This window comes from Heliangelus exortis, chromosome 1 (genome assembly GCF_036169615.1).
Source record: "Heliangelus exortis chromosome 1, bHelExo1.hap1, whole genome shotgun sequence".
NCBI lineage: Eukaryota > Metazoa > Chordata > Aves > Apodiformes > Trochilidae > Heliangelus > Heliangelus exortis.
In genome coordinates, this window is record NC_092422.1 from 73,080,142 (window position 1) to 73,102,914 (window position 22,773).

Sequence of the window (22,773 nt, forward strand, 5' to 3'; positions counted from 1 at the left end):
TTGCTTTTCTAAGTCACACCGTCTCTCCGTTGTGAGCCCACAGTAACTTTAAAAGCTGCCTTTTCTGATTCTTGTACAGAACAGTGTTACCCCTGAGAGCTGTAAAGTACAAGTTGCTGGCAAGTAAAAAAGCATCCGATTATTTGGATTGATAAAGAATCTCGAAGCAGAATTTAATTCAAAGTTGGTAGTTTGAGGAAATATTAAGCCAGTGTGATGCTTCATATCCTGGTTCTGTAGCAACTTTGCTATCAATTGCATCCAGTGGCATGGGAATGAGGAGATTCCCATCTCACTGAGTAGTTTCCATGCTGAGAAAAAGTGAGGTCAGGTAACAGTAGATGGGGCACCTGCAGGACCTTGAGAGAAGACAATGAATTCTGTGTTCTGCTGAGGATTTTCAGACACAAATTTGAAATTAAAAAAAAAACAAAAGTAAAAAAAGAAAAATTAATAAAAATCAGTGATGGTTGTTCCTGGCTACAGCGTCTTGTAAATTATGAATACTGGGAAAAAGACATTCTAAAATGATAGAGAAGGTTAGGTTCATAGAATCACGGAATGGTTTGGGTTGGAAGGGATTTTAAAGATCATCTAGGTCCAACCCCCCTGCCATGAGCAGGGACACCTCCCACTAAACCAGGTTTCTCAAAGCCCCATCCAACCTGGCTTTGAACACTGCCAGGGAGGGGGCAGTCAGTGGCCTCTCTGGGCAACCTGTGCCAGTGTCTCACTAGTCAGTGTAGCTGGTGTTGGTTACATGGATGTTCTTGAGCAGGTGGGGCTTCTTGTCAACAAGTAAAGCTTGGTGGATTTTTTTTTGTTATTTTTCAAGGCCAGCTGAATGCAAACAATTTCTTCCTTTGTCTCCTGTCTTCTGTTTGCAAAGTTTTTGTTTTGTAGCTCTCTGTGTGCAAACCTGTGAGTTCCTTGGAGTTTCAGTTTACTACTATAGCTCCTGTTGTTACCCAGCGAAGAAGGTCAGAAAAAAAAGATTTTAAAAGTAATTCCTAGGTTTACATGTAGATCAAATGGCACAGGAAAACAGGTCTATCACTGATGAGTGGATGTTTTACCCACCTGGTTCTAAGCTCCTCTTGGATGTGGCCTGGGTTGTGTCAAAGTGAGACCACTCTGAGACCACTTCTCTCCAGTTTTGAACTGCATCTGCATAACTTCTGTTCAAAGGTTTCAAACATGAAGATTTGATTCTGTTTTTTGTTTGGCTTGCACTTCATGGAGTCATTAAAGCTAAAGAAGAAAATTAAAGCAAAATTTTAAAACTACTCTTTCTTATTTGTTAAAGTTTTATATATGACTTGGTTTGCAACATTATTCTGTGACTGAATGTGCAAAGTGTTGCTGGTTTTCCTGAGTCCCACTGCTTTGAATTTGCTTGGTATCATAGGTGGGTCTGTGTTCAGAGTGCTGTAAATGACCACGTATCTGGATGAATGCTTCTTACCCCTGGTAAAAACTTCAGACTTTTATGCAAAATGCCCTTTTCTTACATTATTCCTCAGTGGGTTACCATATAGACCATAATTTCCTCAATGGAAAAATAGAAAGGATATTTGAAGAGTGTAAACAGATAGCTCAGAACAGATTTTATATGGTCCTTTTCTGAAGAGATTATTTGTAACTTTTCTCTGGAAGTATGGAAAAGTACATGGTACAGTTAGTCTTTTAATATGGGGATAAATATTTGTTCATATATTCCCAGTTTTGAGAATTTTGGTGAAAAATTAAGGGGAATATTAAGATTGTTTTCATCTAGAAAGCAGAACAAAACACCTTAAACTACAATTATTTGCTTATACATAGTGCTTGAATTTAGCAGACTGGTTTTAGTTTGGTACTATGATTTCTGATGTGAACTTGTTAAAGATTCAGCTCCTGTATTGGTTGATTTATACCTTATAATTTTCTTATGAAAAGATTTATATGGTATTTCTAAATAATAATTTTAGGATTTCATGGAAAACCAACTAAGCTAGTCACCAGTGGCTGTATCTCATTTCAAGGTCATCAAATATATCTTTTATGGAAAAGACTGTTTAGGTTTCAGAGCTGCTGCTGTAGTCATGGGGCAGTGAGGCTTTAATTATTTACTGATGTAGAGAAAATAATTTAAACTCTCCTGCCACCCAAAAAAATTAATAATGGAGATGATAGTATTAATTGGTTTTAATTTACAGAATAAGTTTAAGATACACTGCCATTATTAAATTTTTCACTATTTCATTTGATTTTGCAAGAAACTGAAATGGAGAAGGGGAGAATTTGTCACAGTTAAAATCTTACGAACTAGTAAATGTATTAGATTTTTTCTTCTTTTCTCTGCAGTACTGAAATCTTAATTAAGATTCAGTCTGATTCAGCTGGTGGAGTTCATCTTGAGACCCAGTATGAGTTGCTACCAAAATCAAGCAGTAGGAATATATACCTTAATTCAACATAAGAAAAGCAATTTTGCTTCCTTTGTGGCAATTCAGTCCTTGTTCACTGGCAGCTTTCTGATGCAACGTCACTCTTCTGCAGGCTAAAATGTCACTTTACAGTGAGCACACTCTAAAGAATTTTCAAGTGACCTGAAATGTGGGTGACATCTTTATAGAAACTGGAAGCTCCCATAGGAATCATCTCTCGTGAAGTACTTGAAAGTTTTCTGAGCTGCTTTTTTCTGGTGTATGATTATAGGGAATTTGTTGGCTCACAGCAGGCAAGTTGTATTCCTATCAGACTACTGAAAAATACAAAATGTGCTCTGTATAAAAATGAGATTCCCTTTTGCTTTTCCAGTGTGCACGGTCAAATTTTAAAGAATGCATACACCTCAAATTTATATGGCATAAAATGAACAGCCATGTAATAGGTTGTAAGAAAGTGTGTGATATATTGCTACTTTCATGTAAAATATGATTAGGCTTTACAGCATTGTATTTCCAGTTTTCTACTCTATACTACCACATACTCTTGTTATTACCTAGCAAAGCAGTCAATGAGCTAGACAGCATCCCTATTGAAGGTATTATGAGACTCTTTGTTCCATAAGGCAGAAGTGGCAAAACTCCTCTGCAATTCAGTGAAACCTAACAGAGAATCATGCCTGCACTTCAATGGAAAGCTATTAAGAGGACAAACATTCAGTGAGAGCAGAGGCAACAACACTTTAAAAAAAAGCAAACAAACAACAAACCCACATATTGCAGGATAGAATTCAGAATCTGCAGATAGTTGTCATTTTGTCAGAGGTAAATGCTGAAGGTTGCATTGCAAATGAGTTTGTTTCCTGCTATAGGGGGATGCTAGCTAAGATATGGTCAAATTTTCCAACATGTACTAGTTCAAGAGAAAACAAAGCTGTATTTTTCTAGAAAACTCAGAGAGAAATACCCATAATCCATTAATTGAGAAAATGCCTAATATACTTCATATACTTTTTTCTCTATTTATTTTCCTGTAATACCGAGTAAAGCTGAGAAAGCCTAAGGTCAAAAGCTCCATTAAAACAGAAAATAACCAACATCTTACACACATCAATTTTCAGAGATTTTTACTTTCTAGTGCACATCAGCATGGAACTAAGGCATCATGCACAACAAAAATGCAAAGAGGTTTTTATAGGCATCCAAGTCCCAAGCCTTATTTACTGCTTTGGGTATTTTCTGGCTTTTGCAATACAGGATCCTGAAGGGGAAGGTAATTCCTTCAGGACTTGGGGATCTCTAATGGAGTCAGTGTGCTTTAAATGAAAAGTCCTGGCAACTTAAAAGGAAATATAATGGAGAGTTTTGTTTTCTATGGAACGAGGGGCACTTCTTTAATAATACTGGAAGTATAACATTGAGGGTGAGGAAGATGGAAATGGAAGATGTGCTCTATATATATCAGATATTAAAAAAAAACCAACACAAAGCCAATGAATCAACCAAAGACCATAACAAAACAAGCCACAGACATGAAAATGCATTTACTAGACAGCAGTGACTGTAGAATATGAGAACAGAAGAACATTTTTTGCAAAAAGGAAAAAATAAGCTGCTGCTTGACAGAATGGTGCAAAAAACTGTATCAGTGGTGAAGAGTATAAAACTTACTGTGGAATCAGAGACAAGGACAGAAGCATCCCAAGACAGGCAGCGTGGCTCAGGGAATGACAAGACCTTCACCTTGTCCCTTTTCCAAGACATGTGGACGTTTCTGGTGGAACAAACAACATTGCCTCACGTAGTTTGTTGGTTTGTTTCATCTGTTGTCCCAGTGTTCTGTCTGTACTTTTGTTACCTTGTATCATAAGATTTTTAGTTCTGTGACTACATGGACAACAGTGGCTCTTTGGGGAGCTACCACTCCGTACTAAGAAGCTGTCTGGCACTGAAAGCAAAACCATGTGCTGTAGGTTCTTCTTCATTGCAATGTTTGGGTATTTGTGTCTTGTGAAATGCAGGGAGGAAAGAAAAGGAGCAGTTGTGGAAGTTACATGGTGAAACATGGTCTACAGGCAGACCATTGGCACAAAGCCTTCAAGGAAGTCATGTTGCATTCTTGTAGTTACAGATCAAGAGGAGCCATCCATTATATAGCCACTCGTGTGATGGGTATGGGATACATTTTGAACAGACAGTTCTGCATCACTCTGCCCCGCCTGTGATACTGACAGGAATCTGGAATTGATGCTGGAGTGATGGGCAACCATGAGGAGACTTTTCTCATCATTTCCATCCCCCCCCACCAAGTGCTGGGGAGCTGCTACTGTATTTCTCTGCATGTCTGGCAGGGGAGCTATAGTAGGGTCTTCCTTATGGTGGCCAGGAAAGATCCCTGATGAAAGGGATCCCTTCCTGATCATCTTGGTGGACATGGGCCCTCATTATCTCATGAGGGACAGGATGGTGACCTGTCCACCAGTGACTGATGGTAAAGGAATTCATTGGAATGCCTCCCATTCTCAACTCAGGCATAGGCTGCCATTTAGAAACCTCAGTTTTAGGCACTGAAGAGATGGAAGAGAATGTAATACGTGAGAAAAATCGGCTGATTGGATTTTCTAGAAATGTATCTGCCCTTCTTTATTGTCAAAAGGCTTGGAGTTCAGTATGAAGTTTCAAGTTGTACTTGGGGTTTTTTTCTGCTCCACCAAAGGTTGAGCATAGCCATTAGTATTGTTGTTGTTTTGGAGTAAGAATGAGTGGTACCTGGTGAAACTGTGAACAATTCAGAGCATCTGTGGTGAAAGAAGAGAACAGAAGAAAAAAAAAAAAAAAAGAGAGAGAGAAAAACAAATTAGGAGAAGGTATTAAAAAGAAGAGTGTCTTTATTTTCTTAGTAGCATTTGTGCTAAATGATGCATCTTCCAGGGAGAAAATTCCTGGAACAACCCTGAAAGATACTGCAACTTTATTCTACCTTTGCCCAGAGCATGGCTGTGTTGCCAGATTATTGAGATGGTTTCACAAGACACAAATAATTTTCTAGCATTTTGTTCCTATAATTAAATAAGAAAAAGTCTTTGGCATTGATTCAACCTTTAATACTTGTGTTAATTACAGGCTTCAAACCCTGGACTCACTTGTGGAATGATATTCTTCAGGTTTCTTTGTGCGTTGTTTTTTTTTTTTCAGATGTGCAAAAATAGTACACATTCATATGGAGACTATATTCTGCAAAAGATTTGAGAACATGCAAGCTGTAGAATATGAAGATTTCGACTCTGTGGGTATCTGAAGTCATTAGGGTTTCTTTCTGTACTTATGTCATTTATTAATAGGAGACCCAGTGTAAATTATTTTATTAGTACAGCAGTGTGTGTCTGGAGCAAGTAATTTTCTTCTTTTGTGCTTCTGATAGGACTTCTTCTGTGGAGGTTTATAAGTCTCATCTATACAGAGACAACAAACATTTCAGTGCCCTTGATTTTGGATACAGAAGTTATTGTCCATCACATCTATTGCACTGTGCCCCTCAAGAGAGTTTCAAAAGCAGGGTATGTTGATTGATCTTGATAGTAAAGCTACAAAGTCTTTAAAACTTTAATTTTCTCATTTTTTTCCAAGTTGCAATGGTGAGGTAGAGGTAATCTTAGTGTGGTATTCTTCTGGGACAGGAGTGGGAGAGAACTGGGTTGAAAAAGCAGGTTTCTGTTCCTGAGGCAGTAGAAGATAAAATATCATAGACTGTTATTGAGCTCCGATTGTACTGCAAGCGACTGCAACTCTTACTTACAGGTAGACATGCCCTGCAGATACTTCAGGTGTAGAATTCTTACTTTTAGAAACTAATAACATCATAGAATTGTAGAGTGGTTTGGGTTGAAAAGGACCTTAAAGATCATCTAGTTTCGACCCTCCTCTCATGGGCAGGGACGCCTCCCACCAAACCAGGTTGCTCCAAGCCCCATCCAGCCTGACCTTGAACACTGCCAGGGAGGGGTCATCCACAGCCTCCCTGGGCAACCTGTGCCAGTGTCTCACCACCTTCACAATAAAAAATTTCTTCTTAATGACCAACCTACATCTGCCATCTTTTAGTTTAAAACCATTGCCTCTTGTCCTATCACTACCCGCCCTTGTCTCCAGCTTTCCTGTAGGCCCCCTGTATAAAATGTTACATCTCTGGTGTCCCACTCCTAGGGATCATTGCAGCTAGACTGACCTCCTGGGGGATGCTGTGCAGCCCCCCTCTCCTCATAATTAATTTTGGGGAGTGTAACGTGGCTTTTGTTCAGGATATCTTTCTTTTATGATGGGTTGGAGGGGGACTGGCTTGTGTGTTGGCATAAGGGAGGCAGAGAAAGTACCTTTCATACCAGTAGAGAGTTGAAATGAAGCCAGGGTACATTCCAGGACTCCAAATTGAGAAGTTTTTCCCAGTGTGGTGACATAAAAGAAACCAATGTATCAACATTGTTAGTCTGATTTACTTGTGTTAGATGATCAGCTTTGAATTGAGCCGCTGACCAACATCCCCATAGATAGTGCTTTCATGAATGAAGTGCTGTTAAATAAACAATATTACTATAAGTACAATCCATATAAATTACTTCGATTTTCTAATCCAGCAGATGCTTTAAAAGTTACTAATAATTAGAGAGAAAACATGCCTAAAATATTAATATTTCAAATTATTTCTTTTTAGAAAAGTTGTAAATGTCTTCACATACAGACCATTTACACAGTTATGAAGATTTCTATCAGAAATTCTATGGATAGTTTCAGCCTTTGCTAGAATTTGTGAGCTAACAGAGGCTCATTCATAAAGCAACCCTTGGAGAAAATAAGGCTACAGGATAAAGAAAGGTAACTAAGTTTTGCAGGCCTGTGTTGAATATTTTTTTCCAAGGGGAGCTTCTCTATTGGTGCACTTGGTTTGGTGGTGCTCTTAGGTATTTTGGAAGGGGGTATAGAATGGCAAATAAATAATAAGGTGATAAAAATTACCCATTTTTATCATGTTATATTTAAAAATAAAGCTCACCATTTGTTGCTAAGCATTCTTCTGAGTGTGATGTAGAATTCATCTCCAGGTTCATATGCTTGGAATTCAATTGTTGATTTCTTCATGGAGTGAAGTGTCAATTAGAACTGACACTCTGAATTAGAGTCACTGGAGAGCTAGTGAATATGGAGATAAAGCTTGCAATTCTAGATGTCTATTTTATAACAGAACTGAATCTCTGGCTCTTTACTAAGACCCTAAATGCCAGAAGGAATGGTCTGCAACTCTTTCTTGAGATACCTTCTTCTGGATTTCTAGCAAAGAGGCAGTTTGCCATTTATAGGAACTCATCAATCCAAGCCTGTGAAGATTGTTTTGCAAGAATAGCCATCTCCCTGAGGGTGCAGGGAGCAGGAATGATGATCACTATGACCATGGCTAACTAGGTTTCTCCCTTCTGCAAATCTTTATTAAAAATAAGAATAAATAAAATAAAAAAGTAGTTGCTAGTGCTTTTTATTGATCTTTTAAATGTCATCAGAGTGGAAGTTTGGATTCTTGGATGAGAGAGTGAAGACTACTTCAGTGATAAAGCAGACCTCCGAACTTTTTGTCCAGTTTCGTTCCTAAAGGAAACAAGGATTGTTGTATCCCCCGTCCATGGAAAAGCTTAGACATAAACTCATAAACTTGGTGTCTGTATTTTGGGTTGGTAGGCACCCTAATCCTGTATGCTGAGTGTTCTATCACAGTAGACACTAAATATTCTAAATAAAGTTGAGGCATCTAATTGTAGATGCTTTTTGACTGCTGTGTTTTGGGAGTTTTTTTGTTCTTGTTGTTGTTTGTTTTATTTTCTTTAATTATTGAATTTTTCAGAAAATATTTGATTTTTTATATGTTAAAAAATAAAGCATGTTTCTTCCTACTTTAATTTCCACAGTAACACTATCTACACTACTCTGACCAGTAGTATGCTTTAAAAATTTAAACTGTTCTAATTTTGATCTTTGAAAAGAGGTGGATACTGTTAAAGACTTCCAGTTTTTGCTGCTACCATAGTTTATGCTGAGTGTGTTCTGCATATTGTGTAAGTGGCATATTGCTGATATCGAGTACAGGACACTTTATGTATATACCCCTGTTTCATTCCTCAAGCACAAGGCATAAGAAAGGCTGACCTGAAGATGTTCACTGTTTCACAGCTATTACATTCTCAGTCAGAAGGTGCCTCCACAGGGCACACTGTTTCTTTACATGCTGCTTGGACCATTTAATGAACTGATTGTTCAATGTGAAGCAATTCACAGAGATCACGTTTTATACTTCAACAAGAATGAGAGGGGTGTAATAAGAGGACAAGGGGCAATGTTTTAAACTTTGAAGAGGGAGGATTTAGGTTAGACATGAGGGAAAAATTCTTCAGTGTGAGGGTGGTGAGACAGTGGCACAGGTTGCCCAGGGAAGCTGTGGCTGCCCCATCCCTGGCAGTGTTCAAGGTCAGGCTGGATGGGGCTTGGAGCAACCTGGTCTGGTGGGAAGTGTCCCTGCCCATGCAGGGGGGTTGGAACTAGATGATCTTTAAGGTCCCTTCCAACCCAAACCATTCTGTGATTCTAAGAATGCCAAAAGCAGACTTATGGGATTTTATAGCTAACACTGCTGGTCTGACATTGGCCTGGGCTTTCACGATGAAGATGGTCAACTAAGAGCTGTGCATTTACAGGCACAGTGGCAGCAGGTCCAGTTGCAGTGAGCAAGCAGGAATGGCAATAGACAGCAAGCAGCAAGTTACAGTGATGACAGTGATTCCTTCCTGCTGGTGGGCTTGCTGAGGCAGAAAGCACTTTCTTTACCTTTCTAGTCTTTGGAAGTGAGGAGGTCTTCCAGAAACCTCAGGAGTCTTAATGTGCTTCCCCTCTGCTGACTGTGAGGAAAGGAAATAACAAATGGCCATCAGCAAGCTGAAGGATTTATCCAAGATCATCTGCAGGGAGGAAGGATTTGGACTGGGATCTCCCATGGCCTGATGATCTTCCTCACTACTGAGTTATCCTCTGTACATAAAGCCTTCCAGAATGGCTTTGTGCTTCCCCAAGGTAAAATGCCTGATCTTATGGCTTCCTCTGGAGCCTTTCATATTCCTTCTGGCATTTATCTTTGCCATCTTCTACCCTTTGTAGCGGCCACCGAACTGTATTTTTGCAGAACAGCAGAATAGTATTCAACAACTGAATGGAGTTGTATGAAAATAAATGATGCAGTTAATTTGCTCATTTTTTTCAGACTGTACAGGCAGCTGGGAATCACTGGCACTTGTCACCTTTGCGTGTAAAACCTTGTTTTGTTATGACCTGAATGGTTTTTTTTTAATTGTACAGTTACTATAGGATCCATGTGTTTTTTCCAGTAGATCCATGTCCAGTTTGCACACATCTGAGGTGGGTGAATACAATGTCTTGAGTGCTAATTTCTCACCCACTGATTATAAGAAAGTCTGGAGGACAAGATCAGATACAGACATAGCTATAGTTAACTAGGACAGTTATTGCTCATCATATAGGATAGGTTCTAGCACTAATAATATTTTAAGGGCTCAAAGAAAGCTTTCAGGAGAATTAAATTTACCTTAAAATCTACTAATGTTACAATCCACACAAAGATCAGCCCTTAGGTTGAATGCAGAGAGGAATAGTATTGCTCATCATCATTGTCCCGTGCTCGTACAAATTATCTGATAATAGATGTTTAATGTTCTTTATGTGGGAATTTAAATGTTGCTGTAGCGATTTTACAGACAGAGAAACTATATCACAGGTCTTTTGAAACATATTTAATTCAAATGAAAAGTGCTAAATGCACAGGTATCTATAGTCCAAATAAAATAGGTTGCTTTCTACTTTATTTAGTTAATTACAGTATCCCAAATACTCTAAAGTGTAAATTGAAGTCTGTAGATATAGTTAGGCTCTCATTTTTTAACTGTAGGGTGGCTCCAATCTAAAAGAAGGGAACCAGCTTTTCTCCCTCTTCTCCCTCTGTCAGACATATGGAGAAACAGGAATACTTAGGTTCACCTTCACCGGAGACCTCATGGAAGAGTTTTGAAATATTTGTTTTATTTCCTCAGATACCTGTATTTTTAATTCATTCCTTTGATCAGGAATGAATGGGCTAGTTGCATTTATCTGGGGCAGTTTAGCATATCTGACATTTATGTCTTTGCAGAGTAACTGTAATTTTACTAAGATCTCTAGTTCAAATATTAGACTTAAGCCTCGTCTTATGGCAAATACCAGTGTTTGAATATGTTAACAGAAATGTTTTTCTACTCCTTGAAGATTGAGTACTTAATGTAATTGGTAAATCAGATGATATCTAGCACTCCATTGTAATGCTCTACTTAACATGTAAATTATATTTTGAAGCACCATATCTTCTCTCAGTAGTGATTAATCTTTGAAATAAAGGGGGAGGGGGAAGTAACTAGTTTGTTTTTAATGATGCATTCCCCCTTTGGGAAAGATTAACTATGTACAACATTGTTGAGTTTGGCAATTTGCAATGAATTGTTGAGTTGTCCATGGAGACCAATTCTGTTCCTTCAGAAGAGTGTTTGCCAGGTTACATTGCAGTCTTTTTCTCTAAAGGAGGGAAGTTTTTACATCTCTAAGGCAAGAGGTTGTAGGATCCTTGCTAGCATTTGAACTTCAGTAAATCTAGCGAGTAAAAGTGAAGTGTAATGTGTTTCATAGGTGGAAGAGAGGAAGAAGGCAACTAATTCAAAACATGCCCTATTTTGTGTGGTTTTGGTTTGCATGTCTAAATTTCCGATTGTATTTGGTGGTGTGTTCTGGTTCATCTTTGCCTCTCTGTGATGTGCTCTCTTCCAGTCTTTAGTGTCTTTCCTTGTCCTGCCTCCTATTCCTCTTCTTCCTCTTTCTTGGGTTGTAAAGAGATATTACTGGGTTGATTAATTTTACTGAAAGGCCTGTTTAATTCTGTACCTCTAAGTCCCACAGCAGAAAGTGGGAATATGTGTTAACATGTTGTTTAATTCCTGCAAGTGAGAGGTAAAACATCAGTGTAAAAATCGGGGCTTCCTATGGGAAACTGTAGGGGATTCTTGATTCTTGCTAACTGCATCTTTTCTGTGTAGGAAGTCAGTATGTGGCACCTCACAAAAATGTTTCAGGTCTAGTGAGGAAATACTTTCACTTGGGAGTGCTTCTGAATCCTTCAGTTAAGTGAGCTTGACCTTTGCTTGGGAGTGGGAATAGTATCAGAGGTCGCTTGAGGAGTGTTGTCAGTGTGTGTGCTCAGAGATACAGCACCTTTTTAAAAGTTATTTGCAGGAAGAGCTTCATGGGCAAGGGTGAAGTGCAATAGCATCTTCATCTTGAGTCAGTTGAGCATCCACTCTTACAGTCTTCCTTCCTTCTGGCATATGAAACAAAAACCACCAGTTCACTAGGGCTGCGAATGGGTGTTTGTGTTCCTGTGCCAGGTAGTGCAGTGTGATCTGCAGCCAAGTGCTGGATTGTTTGATTTTGGTTTTGGTTTTTTGGGGAGTGTGTGTGTGTGTTGTTTTGGTTTGGTTTGGGTTTTTTGTGTTTTGTTTTTGGGGTTTTTTTGCTAAAACTGTACTCAAAACTGGCGTTTGACCAGGGGATAGTGATGAATGAGAACAGTCTCCATCTCTTGTACTGAAAAGTACTGAAAATTAGTATTCTGGGTGTGGTACTGATTTACCTGCCAAAGGCTTGGCCTCAAATACCATTAGAAGTGACTGTCTATCTTTTCCACTTGCTGGGAAAATATGATAAATATAAGTAGGTCTGCTAACCTGTTTTCATTTGCCTGGCTTTTGGCTGCAAATTTCACAGCTTTAAAAGTGCTCAAATGCTAAGTGCAAGTGAAATATGTCAGTTGGAATAAAAAACAATAGAAAATTCACCTTTTTTTTGTTTCTCTCTCTCTTTCTCCCCACCTCCTCCCCTTCAAAACTGCAGCCACAGGAACAAGTCTTCAGGCTGGCCTCACCCTTCAGGGACCTGGAGCTTGAGCCAGGGGACACCTTATGGATGGGAGATGACGGCAAACAGAGATGGAAGAGATTACTTCATCAAGTAAGTGGGCAGTGTGAGCTGTGCAGTCTGCCTGCTCTTGCTGTATCTCTTTGGAATCCTAATTCCTGCTTCAGCCTTACACAGTTAACGTTGAGCTGTTTTGATCTATTGCACAGAGATAGCTTGGACTGCACTTTACTGTGCCTTATTTTGGTACTTGCTTGTTTCGTTTCATTTACCTAGGAAAATGCTGATAATATAAGGGCATCTATTTCATTGAGGAATTAAAACAAATGTTATTAGCAAAAGACCCCTAAATTCCACGTTTAATGAATGAGAAAGGTCAGTTCTAACTGAGACTAATGATTCTCCTTCATTTCTGCCATGTGAGCTTTTCGTTTGTCTGATATAGTCACTATACTAGTAATGAGAAAGTGTGTATTTTGATCCTGTATAGTAAATATTATAATTCTATTTCCTATAGTCCTTTAGCACAGAATTTAAAGGTTTGCAAAGAAAAAAATTTAATGTGGATGATGCCATCGTAATCAAAGTTGGCTTTTATTTTCCCAATGAAAACTGTGCATAATTATTCCCTGAAATCACTGTAAGTAGCTGGGATAAAATACAGTTTGCTGTTCTAGCAAGTGTACTCTTTCATTACTTTGAAGCTTCTTCACTCAAAAGAGGTGATGGTGATGAGTTAGCATAACCTTTATCTGATTTTGCAGCATTAGCTTAAATCCTTTTCTAAGGCTAGCATTTTGATTCTGCTCACATGAAGGTTTGTGGGGTTTATTAAATATTACTTCACTTTTATGTGTATCAGTTTGTTTAGAAAACTTGCAGGTGCTATAATAAAGTCCTGAATTAGAATTACAATTCTTTCTTTTAACTCGGAGTAGAAGGATCAGACTGACCATTACCAGCCCTTAATTCTCTCTCAATCCTTCACCTGTGAAATCAGAACTGTACAGCTTAAGAACGAGAATCCCCATTACTTCTACTTTCTCTTCCTCCCTCCTTTGCCCAGGGTGTGTGCCTTGGATTCCTAGGGGAGGCATTTGATTTCGGAGCCAAAGCAAGTGCTCTAGCAACATCCTGTCTTGCAGGCTTTCAAGATTTAGAGTGATTTCAGACCTGTCCAAATTGGAGCAGTTGTCTGGGTTAATGAGGGCTCAAAAGGTGAATTTGAAATGACGTTTTCTTCCTTGAGCAGGTATTTGTCATGCTTTGCATGTCTGTAAGACACTGGGTGCAGGGCAATGTGAAACTGAATGTCAGGAACAATATAACTGCATTAGCATAGGTTTTCTGCCTGAAATAATTAGGCTTGTCAAGAAGTATAGGCGAGGCTCCAAAGTACTGTGCATATCTGACCCTGCTGCTTCTGTTCCTCTAGTTTGTGAAGAGACCTGAGCACACTGGGTGTCTGTTTGTTTTTCTGTGGACTGTCAGTGCATTCTCCTCTATGTGACTGAGATTCATTTTAACAGTTGTTATCCTGCTACTGAGGACAGGCACCACATTTGATTCCTTCTCTTGTTTCACTGGTCATGTAATGGGATGCTGCACTTGTTGTGTAGCAATAAACAGCTGCAGCCTTCCGAATGCAGTGCATTAGTACTCATTAATTTTGCAATTTGGGAATGTTTTCTAACTCACAGTAGCTAATGATTGTTTTGTTTATTTTTTGGATTGGCTTTCAGTACCTTAAAATGCCATATCCCTCTCTTAAATGCAGAAAACCGCTTCTAGGGACAAAAACCCATAATGGGCAGTGCCAAGTCATACCTCAAATAATGTTAGACTTGTTGTGTTGTTGTTGTATTGTTGTTGTGTTGTTGTAGCTGTTATGTTTTGTTTTTTAACATGCTTTTGTAAGGTACTTGCTGTCTGTTCTCTTTGGGGCCTGATCTTTCTTCCATTTTCCTCTGCATGTGGATAGCAGACTCTGTTGCGGGGGGTGGGGAACTGCTGTAAGGAGCAGAGAGAATGAGACCTCTGAGGAAGGTAGTTTGGAGAAGCCTTTGACATTATGTGCCACGTTGTTACTCACTGACACCTTTCATCAGTCTTAGGTGCAAGTTGAACAATATAATATTCACACAGTACGTGTCCTTCTATCAAATATGTTAAAGCAACAGCTTTGGCTGTACCACATGCACCAGCCATGTCTCTGAAGTGTTAGTTCATTTTACAAGTACATTAGAAAACAGCATCTTCAGAAACTGAACAAAACCAGGAGACCACCTGCTATTGGGCCAAATCACCAAATAGCCACCATTACTCATGAATGTCATCCCCAGTAGCTACTGTGCTGTAAGTCAGTGGTCACACCATGTATCTTCATTTTAGAAGGGTGCCCCAAGACTGAATACACCCAGTGACTTTGCCAGCCATCCATTTGCAGAGGCATACAGTGCCTATTATTTGGCCAATGAGAAGCCCTCTCTGGCTTCCAAAACAACTACTTTTGCAAATAATACATGAAACTACATAGAAAAAAACCACATTCATTTCCCTTCCTTCATTTTTCATCCCTGGATTTCAGAAATGAGATAATGAGATGGTTGTTGACAGTTGTATCAATAGAGGCAGGAGAGAGATCAGTGAGAAAGCATCTTGTATTGTCACCAGGGCTTTTTATAACCATCTAGATTAACAAATTGCATCACACTGAGGAGAAAAAGCGATTCAAATCCTCCACTTGGTTTTGATTAAAGATGCATAAACCAGGTATTAGCACAATAGAATGTGCGCATGAGTTCTGTACAAGCAAATAACATATTTCATTGGAGTGTTAACTGCTTTTTAGTTAAATAATGTACTTAGTACCATATGTACATACCCATTCAACTGCAAGCAGACATATTGTCATTTTTAAATTGCGGGAGGAACAGAGAATGCAGGAGAATCTCTTGGTGAAATGAAAAGTAATTATATAGTGTCGGTGCAAATGGTTGAAGGCGTGAATAGTAAGAGATGTTTGTTCTTTCTGCTAAAGCAAATTTGGTTTCTTTCAAACCTCTGAAAGTATGGCCTGAGCTAATCAGGGGCAGCTTCCATCACCAGGCAGCACTTTCATAAAAGTGCAAGAAGAGCCTTTTATCATAATGTTTTGAGATGTTGCTATCAATTCATTATCTCTTCTGTACAGATGGCACAACCAGAGTCACTTTGCAAACATCTAAAATACTTTTTCATAAGTTTAGGCCATGGTAAATTAAAGTTTCAGAACTTCACCCATTCCCTTTTAACTTGCCACTTTTACTTGAAGTAGCCTTATAAGATAGGCAATGCCTTTCAGTAGGGGAGGATGGCAATCATCTAGTACTCTTCCAGTGGGTGTACTATCAAGCTGAGCCTTTAATATGAAATAGTTTGCAGTGTATATTAAGCCATTTTAAAGGCCTGTTTTCTTCACACTTTTTATATGCACTGTGTAGTATATGATCATGAGAAGTTTCCGTAATGGTAATTCAAATTCAAACATGAAACTTTTAAAAAAATTATGTAGTGTGAGTGAGTGTAGGGTTTCAAGGAGATAGAATGCAAAGCAGGATGGTTTTTTTATTATTTTAATTCATACAGGGTTTAGCCTCATGACAATTTTGGCTCAGCTAAGTTGCCACTACTACAACCTTACCGATTGTAGTAAGGCCTGTAGGTTTTTGTCCTTTCCTACATGTCAATCTTGCTGCTTGTCAGACCCAGAGGAGAGTTGATAGAGGGAAATGAACTGCCAAAAGCTAATAAAAAATCTATCCTACAGAGAAAGCCATGTATTTTATGTCAGTCTAGCTCCCTGAACCAATTCTCCACATAGTTTGATAGAGTTGCAGAACAGTCTAAGGTGCAAGAAACCTCTGAAAGTCAGCGGGTCTGCCGTCCTGCTCAGAGCACGGATGGTTAATGCCAAGTGATGAGGCAGCATTGCTGACACACCAAAATACCTGGCTGAAGTGGGATAAGGTTGCAAGAGGATTGTGTGGGCTTAGGCTGTCCTATGACTGCACTCTAAGGTGAAAGTTGAAGTAACATTTGCTGCCATGGGATGTCATACCCTTTTGGTTCCTATTCCTGTTTAATTTCTAAAGTAATATGTACTTCTGTGGATATGGCTTCTATCATTCAAATAAAGACCAGAAACTGAAATCAGATTAACCGAAAGGAAGTATAGCCCTTCCTCTCTCAGCTCAAAGTACAGTGGTCCCAACAAGGTGTAATTAGGTATTACACTCTTACAATAATTTTCTAGAGGGGTCTTTTAGGTCACTGTGTTGCCATATCCTTATTTGCAAGAGGTACTTTTGATCACTCTTGTCCTTGTCTCAGAGAGGATGGGTCTGCCCGTGTTACCAGTTTGGTTTGCTCCCTGTTCTAAGGACCCTGACCATCTGTACATCCTGCATATTATTTTACTTCTGTGCTCCAGTCTGGAAACAAACTGAAAAAACATCTGGGACCCCCGGCATGAAATAAAAAGCAGCACATCCAGAGATCAAAGCTGGCAGCCTTACTGCCTGGCATTAAACCATGCTTCAGTCCCCAGGGCCTGCAGGCAAACTGGGAGAGACCGACTCCTCCAAAGTCTTTCCAAATCCTGGTCTGTTAGTATGACATGGTTGCTACACCAGTTGAAAAGTGTCACAACATATTTTGTTGTCTTTTCTGCACTGTGTGTTTAGTAACACTAAAGTTAGTGAATCTAGACTTCTAGGTGTATCTGGCAAACATAATTATTTTTTCCTCTGAGGTCTGTTGTCTTGCATATAATATCAGCTCTGTGATTTTTTTTTTTGATTGTAAAATCACAACATTTTGGTTGTCCTTGCTTGACTTAGTAACTATACTGTTCCTCAAATATAAAATTCTTGACTGTCAGCTTTTGACCCATATATAAGACAAAGGTAAAGTACTTGTGTTCTTTGGTAGCTAGTGCAGCTGTCAACATCCTAAATGCTCAAAGCATCCACAGTACAATACTTCTACACAATGAAGCAAAGCCATGGTATTATTCAATCCAATATTTACCTTATTTTCTTTTTTTTTTTTTTTTTTTTTTTTTTTCTTTAAAGCAGCTTTCATCTTATTCTTTCAGTCTTTGCTGTGCTTAGAAGAAGAAACTCACTCATGTTTTCTGAAGCTGGAGTTTCTCTATGCATGTTGCATGCATCCTGTGGTCCTCCTTGTATAGCCACTTCTCACAGCTGGCTGGCTGTGTGGAGTGACAGAACACAATCATTGATGATACTAATGATGTATCAATCAAGCATCCTACTTACTAAGGGTCACTAATTTATACCAGCTGCAAAACTGAAACTCGCAGTCAGATAATCAATTTACTTCAAAATAATTAAGCACAGAGGAGGATCAGACCATTCAGCTTCTTTTTTTTTTTTTTAATTTCTCTTGGTATGACTAACCTTCTTGTGTGTATGTTTTGCAGGCTTTACATGCCTATTGATAGCTTAACCTTTTGGAATATTTCTCTGGGGTTTGCTTTGTTGAAAGTTTCTCAAAGCAATCAAAGTCTATAAAATATAGTGAAAGCCTTGATTGGTGTTGTTCATCTTCCTGGGTTTTGAAAAGACTGCTGTTATTTGTACCTTAAGACTACCTTGGTATATAAGGCCATAATGGAAGTTTGAAGCCACAGGAGCCACCTTCTGCCCTGCAGGTATGATGCTATGGAGCAGTTTACTGAATCATTACATTTCTTCATCTCTAAGTAGAGAAATGATTTTGATTTGATTCACTGGAGGATTTATGTGGCATTCACAAAAATCTGAGCAGCACCACTGCTGCTGCCCCGTCCTCCCTCAGGGCTGTGAGAGCCCTTGCATTTCTGCAGGGTGCCAAAAAGAGGGTTCCTTCCCTTCTCTTTCTGATTCAGGTTAAGGATGTGAATGAAGGCAGCCTATTATGCCAGGATAATGCCTCAAGCCAGAGGCTGACTGCAGTGTGCTTCTTCAGGCATTTCCACTCCCAGGTGAGACACCAAGGAAACAGGCACTGGAATCACACTCTCTGGCCCACTTATTCCCATGTCCCTAAAAGGGACATCCAATGAGATTGAATGGCAGGCAGTTTAACAACGATAAAAATAGTACAACCTATATAATTAGCAAATATAACTCTCAGCTACAGGTTACAGTAAAGTCTAGAATGCTTCATTGGATTCAAATGTACACTTGTGATGTACTTCAGTAAAAATTCTTCCACTGTTACATTACATTGGATTTAAAAAAAAAAAAAATTAGAGCAGATATGAATTCTTATGTTTCAGACAAGCGGGTGAGTCAGCTGCTGACTGCCTAAGGCTAGGACGAAACTTCCTGTATTAATCAGGTTATTCTATAATTACAAGGTTTCTTGCACTTTCCTCTGAAGCTGGTACTGAGTGCTGTCAGAGACAGGATACTGGACCAGGTGGACAACAGGTCTGATTGGTATGGTGATTTTTTTCTAATTTTTTCTTTTTTAAAAACTTCTTTGTCACTAATAAGGACTGTTGATACGAATAGCATGCTACTAGAGAAAGAGTGCTAGGATGCTTCTTTCAGACTGCATATAAATTCTCTTTCTGTTGCTAAGGGTTTGACCTGCTCAAGGACAGGATCGTAGGATGGAAGGGGGAGTGGGACTGGAATATACGAGCAGCAGCAGCAGGGATGTACAAACACAAGTGTCTGTTTAAAGCAAACCTGAGTAGTCAGAAAGGAGAAGGAAAATTATGTAGCAACATTTTTGTGTTTGTGTCAGTGGTCTTCCTAGACACAGCTAAGGCATGTGGTGAAAAAGAAAGTATTGCTAAATCTCAACCTACTGAAATGTGAGGATGATTTAACAGTCATCCTTCCTTCACTGAGAACTGTTGCTCTAGCCATAAATATGGCAGGCATAAATATGACAGACAAAATGCTGTTAATATTTACTGGGATAAATCATTGTTATAATGGAGGGAATAATAGCAAGGAGATTCTGGTAGGTGGGATGATTTTCTTTTAAGTAGAGCATGGAATAAATGGAGCGTTCTATGCATTGGGAGGCAGCTGTACCTAAGCTGGTTGGTGTGCAGTAATTCAGGAGGCAGCCACAGCAGCATTGCTCCTTCCCTGCCTGCTGGCTTGTCCCTTTTCAGTCTCTCTGCACACAGGTCAACCATCATGTGCTGAAGTAAGAGGAATCCTCTCACTGGAAGGGTGAGGGGAGGTTTACAAGGAGGTGTGATTGTGCGTGGTGAGACTAGCCAGAAGAAGCTTTTGCTCAGTCCTTTGCCTCAGGTTACCTGGGTGTAATTGTACCTAAGAGGAATACAGGGAATCATGTACTTTGGGCCTCTGCTACAGCTAATCTGCTGTGTCTGATCGAGTCCCCCAGTGCTTTCTCCTAACACAAACTGGATGGGGATGCCATGAAACTCAGAGAAGCATTGAATCCGGAAAACTGTTATTCTTATGTGTTTGAAAGTGGATTAGGAAGCAGAATAAAACTTCTGGAGCAGAACATGTACGGAAAAAAGGTAATCAAGGTATCGTAAGCTGGGATCATAATGTACAGAAGTGAGATAATGAAATCTTTATTCCTCTTGGAATTCCCATGCTTCTGGGTAGATGTTTCATATGGCATAACAGCATCTCGTCTGTGCGTTAACAGCATGTAAATGGATCTGTAGAAGCATAGCTTTGGTGTACACCAAGCTACCCTTCTCAGGAGTTGGAAACAAGTTAATCCTTGTAAACAGTTTGTGTGAGAATAATAGACCCAGACAGACTTTTTCAGACATCTCTTTTGTAAAATAGAGTGTGGTCCCTACAGGACTGGGATGAAATGCATCGAGTTCTAGTTCTGCAAAGCCATTCTGGTGGTTGGTAGAGTCGTTGTGGTTTGTAACAAGCTGTAAAGGTGTCTCGGGTCACCTGCTGGTATCCCTAATAATGCAAACACAGGGGCTCTGCATATAAAATAGAATAGTAGATAGTCCTTAAAAATAAAGAAGGGCAAACAGCCCCTAGAACACCAAAAATGTGGAGTGATCCTGCACTGCAGGCTGCAGATTGAATCCTTAGTAAACGTAGTCTCGAAAAGATGAATAAGGTAAAGCTGTCAAATACCCAGTGATGGAACTGGGACCTTTCATAGCAAAGGCTAAATGAAAATTTCCTCCATATCTTCAGTTGCAGCATTAAGAAAAAAATGTGCTGGAGCTGGGCTATAGAGCAGAAAAAAGGATGAGAATTATCACAGTATGTTACTGCCATTTAAATAGCACAGCTGAAGTACAACTGTTCGTCATAGTGTATGTACTGAATTTAAAACAATCCAGTATCCAGTATGTTATGTTGTGCCAGGAAATACGATGCTTTTCCAGCAGTCATTCATATACTAAGGGACTGCATGATAAGGTATGTGAAAGCCAGTACTGAAGAAGCTGTATTTATCCTTTTGGCTTAATTTCTGTCGTATTAATATATTTAAAGTTTTCTGTAAAGAAGGTCAAGTTGAAGCCTACTCGGAAATTTTTCTCTGGATTGTTACTGTAGGACTGCAAGGTAATTTGACTTAGAAAGATGAGATGATACTGGCAACAAAAGCTTACTGAATTTTAACTCTCATTTAGTTTTTAATTGTCCTTCTGACATTAAAATACTGCTTAATTATACTCAAAATGCTCAGCTCCCAAAATAAAATGCTAAATATCCACAAATTATGTATGTTGACATATATGTATAGGATTTATGTGAAGAAACAATTTAACTGAACTCAATCTAGTCACTGACTAGACTCACTGCAATATTTTGAAAGCCTTTTTATCTAATGTTCGCTAGGATCCTCTGCCATTCCACAGAAAAGCTTCAATTTAAAATAAACCAATCAAAATGTGTGGCTGTGCAATTAAATATCACCATGGAAACAAGGATTAAGCTCACAAGGTAAAGACATGCTGACAGTGCAGAGATTATTTCAAGTTTCTTATTATTCCAGCCGTAGCAAAATGAATTTACATTTTCTGTGTCGAACATTCTGGGAGATGTAAAATGAAAGAGAGCAAAGTCCTTGTGTGGCATCTTGGGACTTCAGAGAATATTTTCCTGATGGGAGGTAATTAGCTGAAATTACAAATAGGAACACACCAGACAGATACAAATAGGAGTTTGTTTATGGGATTGTTTAGGTTTTTTGTAATTAAAACCTGGAGAAGCCTATTTGGGATACAAATAGCATGGAAAACCTTTGCCACAGTTTAAGAAATTGAACAGAACTGTAGCACTGTTTCGCTTTTAATTTTTAACTGAACTTGCCTTGTTTTGTAATGAGGAAAGATGGTTATTTGCATCTGTGTTAGAAAGTAACATTACTAATGCATAATAAGCACATAAAGTTACTATGCAAACACACTGCCATTCCATGAAGACAGATACTGATGCCTTAATCTTAACATATTTCTGCTTGTCTCTGGCTTTTTTTCCTAGCCTTTTTGTGTGTATTTATAAAAAATACTTGAGATGCAAATATGCTGGCATGAGGAACTTTCAGCTTTTAGTGGTGTGGTCTAGCTTTTGGCTTGCTTTTCTTCTTTCAGATTGGCTTTGTGATTTGGCTGTAAGAGAGTTATTCTGATCGTGGTGGAAGGGTCTCTACTGCTGCATAAAGCTGACATACCTCATCTAAATTAGGAGCATTAATCTCTACCTTTGATTTAGATGGTGTTCAGGGGGATGTTGTAGTCAGGGGCTCTTTTGTCCAAGAAATGCCTGCTGATAGTCTGGAGTTGATTTTTCCACAAGACCAAACATAGGAGGACATCTTCTGTCACTCTTTTCTGTCAGCCTGTAAGGAGAGGAGGGATGTGATCTGCCTTCAGTGTGTGAACAATCTGCAGCTGTTCATCCTGAATCAGGCAGAGGGAGGCTCTGTTGTGCCTCTGCTTTCTGAATATGTGGTCAGCCCTTTGAGCTCACAAGATATTGCTGAGATTAAGCTGAATGCTTCCTGTCAGTGCTGGAAGTTACTGGTCTGAGGTTGCTTTTGGGATCATGCTGTCCTCATTCTTTGTGGTTGAATGGGTTATCAACTGCTGAAGAGCAAATCTGATGCTTGGTAAATGTCTCAAGGGACTTGATAGTAGATAGACCCACAACTGCACCTTTTGTGAAGAAATCAAAACTTGCCAAATCTGTCAGAGTGCCATTTTGGTGTCTGGTTTTGATTATGGGACAATCTTTGACATCTTTGGCTCCCCATTAATGTCAAGCATAAG

The 22,773-nt window shown here is 39.1% G+C and overlaps 1 protein-coding gene across 3 annotated transcripts in view; it reads left to right on the forward strand.

Annotated features, from left to right (window-relative positions):
- FRMPD4 (FERM and PDZ domain containing 4) overlaps positions 1-22,773 on the forward strand; it is a 294,130-nt gene that overhangs the window by 172,284 nt on the left and 99,073 nt on the right. For all 3 annotated transcript variants that reach the window (XM_071748140.1, XM_071748122.1, XM_071748132.1), the window contains exon 2: positions 12,450-12,566. In XM_071748140.1, the coding sequence (XP_071604241.1) occupies positions 12,450-12,566 (117 nt within the window). The remainder of the gene's footprint in view (positions 1-12,449; positions 12,567-22,773) is intronic.